Source organism: Condylura cristata, unplaced genomic scaffold (genome assembly GCF_000260355.1).
Source record: "Condylura cristata isolate star-nosed mole 26May11 unplaced genomic scaffold, ConCri1.0 scaffold00008, whole genome shotgun sequence".
NCBI classification, from domain to species: Eukaryota; Metazoa; Chordata; class Mammalia; order Eulipotyphla; family Talpidae; genus Condylura; species Condylura cristata.
Genome location: NW_004567109.1, coordinates 62,703,979 through 62,715,929, shown reverse-complemented (window position 1 = coordinate 62,715,929; position 11,951 = coordinate 62,703,979). Strand labels below are relative to the sequence as shown.

Here is an 11,951-nt window from a genome sequence, read left to right as displayed (position 1 = left end):
TATATATATATTTTAAATAATAGTTTATTTTTACATCATTTTGTGTATTTTTCCATCTCAGTTGTAATCCCCTTGGGCTTCCCATCACCAAATCACCCATGTGCCATCACCACAATCTATATTTTTTTAAGATTTATTTATTTATGCATACAGAACTGGGCAGTGAGAGGATTCACCAGAGACAGAGTGGAAAGCAGAACAGGCAGATCGATAAAGTACACTGCTGAGGGGAGTAGTGGGCATGTCAGGAGAGGTCTGCTGCACCATGTGGGTCACCTCTGGGGCCGGGGATTGAACTCATGATCAAGTGGCTTTATCTCTTAGTGCTATGCTTTAACCTGCTGCGCCACTGGGAGGGCCACTTTAGTTATTTTTTTTTAAGATTTATTTTATTTATGCATATAAGAGATGGGGTACAGACCAGAAGTGCAGGGGGAAAGGGGTTTAGTATTCACCAAAGACAGAGTGGGGAGCAGAACAGGCAGATATACTGAAATATACTGCTGAGGGGAGCAGCGGGCGGGTCAGGAGAGGGCTGCAGCACCACATAGGTTGATTCCATGCTGCAGGGACTTGGATAGCTCCATAGTGCCACGACCCAACCACTTGTGCCACCAGGGAGACCCCTCCCAACCCACATTGTGCCATGATGTTGTTTGTGGGAAGAATCCCGACCCCAGATTGAGAGTGTGCCCCTCTCTACAAGGCTGAGAGCCTCTGAATGAAAGGGCCCAATATGGGAAGGGGGCTTGGTAGGCCAACCCAAGAAGTGAAGTTTGAGTGAGATCTAAAGGGTTTGGCCAGGTGAGGGGGAGAGGAGGCACACCCTAGGGAGAAATCACTCAATGAGTGTCATAGAGCTGGACACAGAGCACTGGGTCCAGCCCGCCTATGCTTGGGCATCATCTGCTTGTCCACATGCATGGATCTCCCATTAAAACACGTCTCCTGATATGTATAAATCCAGAGCCTCTCATGGTCCTCAAAGACACCCAGATACCGGGCAGTGGGACAGAGCACCTGGTCCTGAGTGCCTACTTGCCACTTGCCCCATCACCTCTGAGTCTCAGTGTCATCATCTAGGAAATGGGGACATGATTGCTCTCTTGGATGGACTGCCATGAGGAGGGAATGAAATCATGCCAGCTGGTCCTAGGACCAGCTCCTTCTAATCACCACACACAGCTGCTCTAAGGTGGTGTCCTTAGCCCTGAGCTTCAGGCTCAGAGTGGGGAACTCAGAGAGGGAAACTGCCCTCACTGGACAACCTCACCCTGTTCCCCGGGCACCCACTCCCTCCCAGTAGCCTTCTGCCCTTGGCTCCAGCCTCCATGACTGAAGTGGTGTCTCTGTGCTTCTATCCGAGCCCTAACAGATACACACAGCAAGCAAGTGGCAGACAGAGGTGACCCAGGGCTTTTTCCACAGGCTCCCAAGGCTAGTGTCAGTGGTTACTAGAAAACTTCGCAGAGCTCAGAACTCAGGCAGACCAAGGGGGCCAGGATCTAGCTGCTGCCATGCTGCCTGGAGCAGGCTAGGGGAGGGAGCGGCCAAGCTAGCTTGAGGGAATTAGCATCTGTCTCATTCTGACATGGGACATCAGGAATGTGGAAGGGCCCCAGCAAGCACGTGCCTGCCAGGGATGCAGGCAGGGAGGGGGCACTGGGTGGGCAGCTGAACTCCTTCTGGCCCCCAGGACCTGCCAGGCAGCAGCTGTCCCTGTCACTCTAAGTGAATTGGCACTGGTCTTCCACATGCACAGGACCTGCTGGAAAGCTGGCAAGGGAGGGGAGGGGTACTCAGCTCCCTTCTCAACCTACATCCTTGGGACTTGGCCCATCACATTTCCCTATTAAGGAAGAACATTTCCCATTTCACTATTAAGCAGGAAAAAGAATCTACCTGGTGAGGATGTGGTAAGGGGGCGTGGTGGGTGATTGAGACTGGCCTAGAGTGGCTCGTTGCTGGAAAGTGCACAGTGGTGCTCAGGAGTCATCCTTTGTCCTTTCCTCCCACGTGGGCTCTGAAGGGGCTGCCTCTCTGCAAGTGGCTGGGCTGGTGAAGGACATGATCACTGGCCAATGACCTTCTAGTTGTGGGAGTGGGGCTTAGAAGTTTGGGGATCCCAGGAAGTCAATAAGAGGCCTTGAGTATAGTAGTAACAATGCCCAAGTCCTACTTTTGGAAGCTGCTACAAGACCCACCTGCAGAGGAATCTGGGAAGGGATGGTGGAGAGCATGAGCTGGGAGGGGACACTCAGATCCCCTATTAAGACTGGAGCACCAGTTACCAGAGGAACACTTCGCATATCCTGTGAACTCTGCATCATCCTCTCCCCGACTCTCAGGCTAACTCCTGCCTAGGAAGAAGGCAAGTCAGGAGCTCCCCTACTCATATTGGCCAACAAAGTAGGGACAGTGGAAGTGGTAGAATTTGAACCTTTTGGCTTCAAAACCAGTGTTCTTGGGCTCCTGAGAGCCCAATGTTCCCATTGTTTGGGAACAACTCTGACTTAACCTGGTGCCATCTGAGAGGGGTTCTCTTGGAGGAAGTGCAGTTTTGCAGAGAAAGATACTTCAGTTTGGGACAGGGTGAGTTAAGAGTGCATGATGGGAGACGCAAAGTGGGGAGAGGAGCATGGCCATGAGTGGCTGCTCAGTCTCCCATGGTGACCCCAGCCCCAGCCCCTATATCCAATCCCTCTGAGCCTTTGCATTTTCAATCACCAACCCCTGGGGGCCTATGTAGGAATCCAGATGGTTTCCACAAAGGGAACCCAGAACAGGGCAGGAGAGCACCGGGCACTCCTGGGTCAAGCATGCTCATCTATTGGTTCAAAGGTTCAGGAGCTAAAAGCAGTAGATACTTCAGGGATGGAACCAGGGAAGATTCCAGGCTAAGAGCCCTGGAAGCTGATCCGCCCCCCCCCTGCCCCTAAAGAGGGCGTCTGAGAACAGGCCATGACGACATCCCCAGGGGAGGACCAGGCAGGCAGGGACAGCTGCAGCGCAGCCGGGCGGCAACCAGCTGCTGCCCGGGAGACTGGCCAGCGTGAGGCGGGGCGGGCATGGCCCCACAAGCCCCTAGCCTGAGAGGCAGAGCGTGGGAGCAGGCTGCAGCCCGGGCTGAGTTTCAGGCTTTCATGCTGTGTTAACGGTCAGCTCAGCAGATGGGTGGGGGGGGAGGGGAGCTGCCAGCATCCTTGGGGACAGTCCCAGGTCATGTTCACGCATGTGCAGAGGACAATGGAGTCTCTCCAGTGGATGGTGCTGTGTGGACTTCTCTGCCCAGGAATTACCCTGGCTCACTTCACATCATCACATACACAAGATGGTACCAGAAAGACTAAGCGAGAGCGCATAGGGCCCGGTACACCTGGAGGTGAATGCAAGCCTAAAACTTGATAAACTTCAGTCTGTGTCACCCAGGCAGCACCAGAGTTTGGGGAACCCCCCCCCCCCATTTGCCCTTCATTTGCTGCAGGGAAGACACCAGGCACACAGAGGTTTACTTCAAAAAAATAATAATAATAATTTATAAAAGGCCATTGGCTTGTTTTGGGCAGGTCTCTCAGCAGGGACAGGCCAATGTGCCTTCACCCAAGATGTCGGGACAAGCAGCAGAGGGGAGGTGGGAAGGCCTGAGGAGATGAGATTCTAGACCGCAGACCTCAGTTGGTGCAGGGAAGCAAGAAGTTTAGAAAAGCCCTGCAGCCGTGTCCAGCCAGACCCCGGGAATCAGGCACGAGTGCTAAGGCCCACACAGAACCTTAACACACTCAGGCGTCTGGAACCCTGGGACTATGGCTCCAAGGGCTTAGGGCCTTGTCAAGGACTGAAACCCAAGACCAGAGCAGGAAACCTCACCTAGGTTGAGGACAGACCTCCCCAAAGAGGAACGTTTCAGCACCGGAGATGAGTGCTTGGGGCTACTGAGGTCAAACAGCCTCAGCTGAGCCAGGAGGGCTGAGGTCTCTGGCTGGGCCTGGCTGCCCACACACATCCCGCCCTTGCTCATGTCTGCACCTTGGGAAAGGGGAAGGAGCTGGACCCCAGTGGCAGGGGATCGTGGCTGAAGACAGAGTCGTTGGAGGAACAGGTGCTACTGGAGTCCCCACTGGCGGGGGAGTAGGGTCCAAAGGTCAGGCGCAGATCCAGGTACTGCAGGGAACAGGGCTGGTCAGTCCTGGTGGTCAGCATGGAGGAGGCCCAGAGGAGAGCAGGCAGAGGGAAGTCACAGGGGCAGGAGGGGAGCAGTACCTCTTCTGAGACGGCCAGCAGGACCTTGTCCAGTGCCTCCACCAGCTGCTTGAAAGTGGGCCGCTGAGAGGGTGCTGCATGCCAGCACTCACGCATCAGCCCATACCTGGGGAGGGGGTGAGAGTCAGAGGCAGCCCAAGTCCTGGGGCAGGGGGGAGCACTCGGGGACCCTGGGGGAGGGTCTCCGAGCCTTGGGTGCAGTGTGTCAAGAGGAGCAGCTGTGTGATTTTATGGAAGGGCACAGAAGCCAGACCAGGACCCTCCTGCCCCTTCTCCCCCACCCACCCCCCAACCAGGCTGAGGAGGTGGCAGCTTCAGTGGGTCCTGCTGGTCCCGCCCCAGGGCCAGACCCCTCAGCGTAGAGGATGGGGGCAGGAAGGGGTGAGCGGGGGTGAGGCCTCACAGCTCTGGGGGGCAGTTTGGAGGCCGGTCCATGCGATGCCCCTCCCGCAGCAGTGAGAACAGCTCCTCCACAGGGATGCCAGGGTACGGGGAGCCCCCAAGGGTGAAGATCTCCCACAGCAGGATCCCAAATGACCACCTGGAGGCAGGATGGGTGCTCAGCAGGGCACAGATTGGCTACTCACTCTTGAGGCTGGTGTGGTGACCCCACAGGAGTGGGGATTGGGGTTTCTTTTGGAAAATGATCAGTCAGGTCCCATGGTGGTATGACCCTGGGCAAGTGCTTTCCCCTTTCTGTGGGGTAGGACAATCATGGCCACAGACACCCTAAACCCCAACTTCTGGGACTCACACATCACTCTGGTGTGTATAGACTCGGTCAAATAAGGCCTCGGGTGCCATCCATTTGACAGGCAGGCGGCCCTGGATGGAAAGGGGCATTGGTACCAAATCCACAGGTCCCAGTGCTCCCGCCCCTATCTGGCTCTGCCCTGTCTCTCTCACATTGCTGGTTTTCTTATAGTAGTCAATGTGGTGGACGCCACGGGCCAGCCCAAAGTCAGCAATCTTCATCACGTTGTCCTCGGTCACCAGCACGTTGCGGGCAGCCAGGTCCCGGTGGATGCACTGAGGGCAGGGATCATGTACCCATTTTATAGATGAGGAAGTCAAGATTCAGAAAGGAGAACCTACCTCCTCACTTGCTCTGCACACATATGAAAAGAAGGAATGGGAACATACCATGTCAACTGTATACTGACTGGGAATACAGAGGATTCGGGAATTCAGAGAGGGTACAAAGGGAGAAAGGAGAAACGGGAGACCTTTAATGCCAAGGCCATGAACGTGTGGAGATGGAGCAGCTGAGAGGATCCAGAGCGCTAAAACAGCCCTTACCTTCTGAGACTCCAGATACTGCATGCCTCGGGCCACCTGGTAGGCGCAAGAGACCAGGGCAGGAAAGGACAGCGGCCCTTCACTGCTCCGAGGGCCCTCGGGACTGAGGTCGGGGCCTGGGGGGCGGCGGGCCCGCAGGAACTCCCGCAAGTTTCCTTTGGCAGCGCACTCCACAATCACATACAGGGGGCCTGTGTCGGCAGGAGTACAGGGAAGCTGCTGAGGCCGTACCCTGCACCAGCCACCCTCACCCGACCCCACCCCACCCCACCCACCTTCCTGGGTGCAGACACCCAGCAGGTTGATGATGTTCTTGTGTCGGCCAATCAGCTTCATCACCTCCATCTCGGAGACCAGGTCTGCCAAGTCCTTGTCAGAGGCGTTATCTGCAGGGTGACAGCCATGGGACTATGCCAAGGAGGCCTCTGGGTCGGGGACAGCATCTCACCTGAATGCTCGCGAGGCTGTGTAGTCTCGAAAGTCTCTTGAACCTATTCCTCTGAATGATATAAAGTGACGTGAACCAATATTATCTCAGATAGAAAGCCAGAAAGAGAAAGAGAGGGAGGGAGGGAAGAATAAAAGAAAGAAGGAAAATGTCTCCTAAATCAGGCTCCTCTTGCATGAAAGGGGGCAAAGGTCATATCCCACCCCCTCCTAGGAACTGCAAAGATGCCATGAGATCATGGCTAGTCCTGACCCAAGAAACAGGACAGAGGGACGAGCTCTGAACAGGAGAGAAGTTCCGTGCGGGTGGCTTGGCATTAGTCCCTGGGGGCAGGAAGCAGGCTGGCACCTCAAGGTCTGTCTGACCAGACCTGGAGTCCGTCTAGCCAGGGAATTCAGGAAGCTGCCAGAGAGCTGCAGCTAGGAAAGGTCAGGAAGAAATGGCTTTGGACTCTTTTGAGAAGGCTGAGGACAAAGAGCTGGGCTCCTAGAACTTGTCTGTGGCTCTGGGCCAATGATGAAGCCTCCCCACTGGATCTCACAATGAACATTTCTCAATCTTTGCCTCCCACAAAGTACCAGGTGGCCCCAGCTGTGCAGAGGAAAAAGGGGGAAACAGAACAGCTATTTGGGCCACTCTTGTGGAGAAGGAGGGGGACAGTAACAAGGGGCCTGACGGTGGGTCTCAGGTTTGCCCTGAGTTCCTTGGGGTTGCTGCTTGGAGACTGGGGTGGCACTTTAGCAGAAGACCTGCTTTCCTACAGTGGTGGACATGAGGACAGGTCTGAAAAGAGCATGGGGGAGACTGGGGGTGTGACTTCAGGGGGGCAACCAAGGAGAAGGAGATGGAGGGCCTTTGAGGCCAGCAAGGCTATTTGAGGTCACAACTGACAGGGAGGAACCAAACCCCCCACCCCATATCATCGTAGTCATTATCACCTCCACAGTTAAGGTACAATGCATCAGACTCTTCCTGGGAAGCGAGGGCTGGAAGGTGGAGACTCCTTTACTCAGGTGACACATGGGGAAACAGGCTCAGATGTGACTTGCCAGGGCCAATAGCAGTTGGGCTTCAGCAGCCTCTCTTGGCCCCTCGTGCTCACTCAGTAGCATCATGAGCCCCTTCTGTAAGTCCCAAGACCATAACGTCTCCCCCAGGCCAAGACACTCACCCTTGAGCATCTTGACAGCCACGGTGCTGGTGTGGTCAGGCTGAGCAGGATCCATGCCGAAGGCCTCTGCACGGACCACTTGTCCAAAGCACCCCTCACCTAGGGGTTTCCCAAGCACCAGCCTGGAAATGGAGAAAGCCCAGAACTCCGCTACCAGGTCCTCATCCCTGCCTGCAGCCTGCGCTCCCGTCCTCACACTGTTCAGCATACCTGTCCCGGGGGAACTCCCACAGCGGGTCAAGAGGTATATCTACACTCACAAGGCCGGCGAGCAAGGGGGGGCCGCTGGAGGAGAGACGGACACCTCTCACCAGGGACAAGCTGGACTTGGCTGAGGAACCTGACTCCAGAGAGAACTGCAAAGTGGAAGACTTGGTTGGTCTATTGGGGCCGAAGGCCTCACTACACAGAGTGGGATGTGAGGGACAGGAATGGCACGGTACCTGTCGGGCCAGAGGGAAGCGAGACAACTTCTGTACAGTGGCTGGCTGGCGGGGGTGCCGGCCTTGGAGCAGCTGCCCACGGTACAGCCCGGCCAGCAGCAGAAGCACAACCAAAGCCAAAGAGCCCAGTGCATACAGGACGATGTCTGTGTACCTGACCTCGGGTGCGGCCGCTGTCCATACAAGGTCCTCCTCTGCCCGCAGATGGACACACGCACACACACACACACACACAGAATTGGCTGCTTAGTGGTTGAGGGTTGGCTCCACACCCTCTGATTCAGGCCTGCACAACCCCCAAAATATACAAAGGGACATGCAACAACATAGCTACATTTTACGCAGCCCCCATGCCCAGATTCCAGAGGGTAGCACTAGCGCTAACAGCCACATGTGGACCCCCAGACGGATGACCACACGTAGAATCCAACACATGTCCATAGGCCACATCCCAAGTCTGGAACCCACAAGCCAAGGGAGACCATCCACCTAACATATCACAGCAGGATCCTGTAGCCTCCTCTGGCCCCCTGGGGTGCTCACCTGACAGCACTGTGAGCCACGCTGACTGGTAGGAGAGGCCAATGGAGTTGCCTGCCAGGCAGGTGTACTCGCCTGCATCTTCGGCTGAGACGTTCCGCAGGTACAGGACCTCCACCTCTGAGCTGTTGATGTCTGCTGTCTGGGATGGGGAACACATTCGGGTGTAGTAGGGCCTGGGCCACACTGGCCAGGAGGGGAGCTGGGACCACTCTTCCCGCCCTATGGGAGACGGGTGGGGGCAGGTGCCGGCAGGGACTAGACCTTCAGGACTTGCACGTAGGGAAAGCCATCAGCGCCGAAGCTGCTGCCGTTGATGACGATGTGCTTCAACCACTGGATGTGGGGCTGGGCGTCGCTGTACACCTTGCACAGCAACTCCACATCGCTGCCTGCCACCGCTGTGGTGTTGGCAGGGAGCCCCGCCTGCAGGATGGGCCGGTGCGGGGACCGCTCTGGGGGCCAGGCCGAGCCGTCAACCCTGACCAGTGGTACCCACAGAAGTACCCTGATCACCTGCCTCCAGCCACCACCCAGCTCACGGGCCTTACTCCTGATACCAGCTCGGACCTTACTTGTCCACTGTTTACTCTGATTAAACATTCCATGGCTCCCTATTGCTTTGGGGGCAAGTATACCAACTCAGACAAGCATTCACACCCCAGGCACACACCTCCTCATAAATGCACTGCTTTTATACCTCAGCCAGTACCCTCTGCCCAGATGTCTTTCAGCTTTCTTTGCAATCAGCCCCTGCTCCTCTAGGTCCACATTATTCCCTGAGCTCCCTCATGACCCACTTGGCCATTTTGAGCAGCTAGAGTCAGATAAAACGGTCTCCTGGCCTGGGCCCCACCCAGGGGCAGGGGCAGGGGCAGGGCCCCCACCCCGCATGCCTTGCCTGCCCATCCGCTCACCCAGCACATCCAGAAGATAGCTGTAGCGGATGCTGCCCATAGAGTTCTCCACCAGGCAGGTGTATGTGCCTCGGTCCGAGGGCACCACGCTTTCCATCACCAGGCTCCAGTGCTGATGGCGCAGCTGGGAGAGAGGGAAATGTCCATGAGGGGCCACCAATCCACAGCAACCCTGGGGGCCAGGGCATGAGGCTAGATCCTGACCATTTGGGCCTTCCCAAGTCTTCAGGTCCTGGGGAGGTCAGACCAAGGCCAAGGGCCTTGTGATAAAGCAGAAGACATCAAATATCTCAGCCTTGGGTTTGAGTCTTTGAGTTTTAACTGTCTCTCCTTCTAGCTTTGCTACCTGGAACTGGTGGTCTTTGCCTCGCCGAGTCTCAGCTTCTTTTCTACAACCTATAGCTCACCTGCAGAGTCTCCCTCAAGGTGAATGAGCTGCTAAAACTTACTGATAATCTGCTGATCACTGAGCCTTCCCACTTCACAAATGGAGTTGCTATGGCCAAGAAGTGGTCAGGGGCTGGAAGGTGGCAGAGAAGGAACCTGTGCCAGATCTGCCCAAGTCTATGGTCTAGGACTCTTTCCAGTGCCCTGCAACCACTTTGCTCATTAAGGAAGTGGGCCTGATAGCTTCAAGAGGGTGAAGGGGAGAGTGAAAACGGAGAAGCAGATGGCCCTGGAACCCAGAGACTCACACGAATGCCACCAATGCGATGCTCCCCATGGAAGTCCTGTCCATCCTTGAGCCAGCGGATGGTGGGTGTGGGGTTGCCTGCAGCTGGACAGCGGAACTTGACAGTGTTCCCAGCAGGCACTGCATGTAGTTTCTTCTCCATGCGCTGGGGGTGTGTCCAGTAGGGTGCTGAAGCGGGGGCGTTGGGATAACTTAGTGCCCCAGGATGAACACCTGTTTTCATACAGGTCTCTTCTCAGGGCAATAAATCCTTGTGAACTCATACTGACCTTGCTGGGGGTAAATATGCCCATTTGAGGGGTCTCTGTGGTCCTTGGGGTCCTCATCACCATTGCTGGAGGTTGAGGAGTCTATGTCATGGACAAACAGAAGCCTCTAAGGTCTAGAACCAGGGGCCTCTCTCCCTGCCCCTCACCCCCTGCCAGACTTTACCGTCCACAACCAAGGTGAGATTGTGCAGGACAAGCATGGAGCCTCGTGCCAGGCAGAGGTAGCGGCCAGCATCCTGGGGTAGAAGGCTGGCGATCTCCAAGCGCCCCCTCCAGCCTCGTACTCTGCCAGCAGGTGCCAGGCGACTGCCCTCCTTGTACCAGTGGCCACTACGCTCAGCCCGTCCACAGCAGAGCCGCACAGGCTGCCCTAGGGCCATGGTCAGCTCTTGCTCTTGCTGCTCTGGGCTAGGGGCCAGGCAGGGCTCTGTGGGCCAAGGACAGAGGTCAGTGAGTCCCACTGTCTCCTGCATACAGAGGAATTGACTGCACATGCAGGGCACAAGCATCTCACAACACATGCTGGACACCTGTTGCTCCTAATACACATAACCTCATGCCACCGATGCTACACGCAGGGCAAACAGCACACCGCTGGTACACGTCACACATGCTGGGCTGGACATGCCGCTGCTGAAGACAGATACACACACACACTTCACATGCTGTAGGTGCCACCCTTGGGCACACGTCACACCTTGGGGGCACATCAGACACCAGCAAATACACCACACATGCTGTATGGTGTACCGCTTCCCCAAGCCACAGACCTAGCACACACACGCACACACACAAACGGCTCACCACCAGCTCTGCAGCCCAATGAGGGCCCTGTGCCCTGCAAGGCCAATCCTCTCTCATGGATACACAGATATGTGGATGTTTGCTGGGAGCCAGACACTGAGTCTCAGTGGTTGGACCCTGAGCCCTGCTGCCACTTCTTCCAAGCCTGCGCAGGACCTGTTCCAGTTCTACTCGGCCAGCAGCCCCCTCCGGAGCCCGCCCCCGCCATCCTCTCCCACCTTAAAGGCCATACCCAGCTCCATTTCTTCAGAGGCCTCAAAGGACAAAGCTGGAGCCCTGGGCACCCCCAGCAAGACCCCCAATAGGGCCAATAGCAGCTGCATCTCGTTCCTGCTGCTGTTCAAAGGCATCCAGGGTGGGCTTCTGCAGATGGCTTTCCTACAAAGGGGGAGAGAGAAGAGCTCCTATCACACAGGCATGCTGGCACTATTCCCCTATTTTGCAGATGAGGAAACTGAGACAGGAAGGGGCCTGCAGACTTGTCCAAACGACGCCCACCGCCCTCCTGTCCCCCCGCCAGGCAGCAGCAGGGAAGAGACTGAAAGCAGCTCTGAAGTTGCCAAAGACCAAGGCACCAAACTACAGTCGGTTGTGCACAGGGGGTGGGTTGGGCTTCCTCTTCTTGGTCCCGCTGAGGCCAAGAACTTGTGAGGCACAAGTTCACAGAAAGGGCCATTCTGGGATTCTTTCCTCAGAGGAAAGCAGAGAACAGAGACATAGCTTCTGCTTGCTCTCTGCACACATAATTTATTTTTTTGCTGAATAAATGAATTTATTGCTGAAGAGCCAAAAAAGAAAAGATTTGAAACATAATACATGGCCAAACTTCAGCATCTGGATGTTATCTGATCTGACCCAGCCCCTTATAGCACTGCTGACATTTCCAAAAGCAGTGGTGGATACCTCCAGTGGCAGGGCCCTCAGTACCGACAAGGTAGCACCTGTCCAGCAGTTCTTCCTCATTCCAAACCAGTTCGCATCTTGGGGATACCTATTTTCTGTGCCTCCTCAAGTTCATCTGAGGCAGCCTAGGCTTTTGAGTTCACCAGAGTCAAGCTCAAATCCTGTCTCTTTCTAACTTGTAAGTCCCTTTCCCTCTCTGGGCT

At 55.7% G+C, this 11,951-nt stretch overlaps 1 protein-coding gene across 2 annotated transcripts; it reads right to left on the bottom strand.

The window, feature by feature from the left end:
• Positions 1-4,009: 4,009 nt before the first annotated feature.
• On the bottom strand, positions 4,010-11,168 carry FGFR4 (fibroblast growth factor receptor 4). 2 transcript variants are annotated; one of them, XM_004679555.2, is made up of 17 exons: positions 11,078-11,168; positions 10,205-10,468; positions 10,042-10,122; positions 9,774-9,940; positions 9,079-9,202; positions 8,426-8,616; positions 8,165-8,303; positions 7,622-7,815; positions 7,389-7,534; positions 7,179-7,300; positions 5,835-5,945; positions 5,560-5,750; positions 5,167-5,289; positions 5,015-5,085; positions 4,664-4,801; positions 4,261-4,366; positions 4,010-4,161 (listed from the first exon to the last, which is right to left on the bottom strand). In XM_004679555.2, exons 1-17 carry the CDS (start codon positions 11,166-11,168, stop codon positions 4,015-4,017), a joined length of 2,406 nt encoding a protein of 801 aa, XP_004679612.1. In that variant the 3' UTR covers positions 4,010-4,014. The 2 variants fall into 2 exon arrangements, with proteins under 2 accessions (XP_004679612.1, XP_012577608.1); XM_012722154.1 differs by lacking the exon at positions 7,622-7,815 and having other exon boundaries at positions 7,389-7,580; positions 8,104-8,303.
• Positions 11,169-11,951: the final 783 nt, after the last annotated feature.

Bases quoted from the DNA above. Each gene is read 5' to 3' on its own strand.
- FGFR4 (XM_004679555.2), bottom strand. From the start codon at position 11,168: ATGCAGCTGCTATTGGCCCTATTGGGGGTCTTGCTGGGGGTGCCCAGG. The intron at 10,469-11,077 runs GTATGGCCTTTA...CTTGGCCCACAG, and splicing joins CTCTGAAGAAATGGAGCTGG to AGCCCTGCCTGGCCCCTAGC. The intron at 5,290-5,559 runs GTAAGGGCTGTT...CCCTGCCCTCAG, and splicing joins AGTATCTGGAGTCTCAGAAG to TGCATCCACCGGGACCTGGC.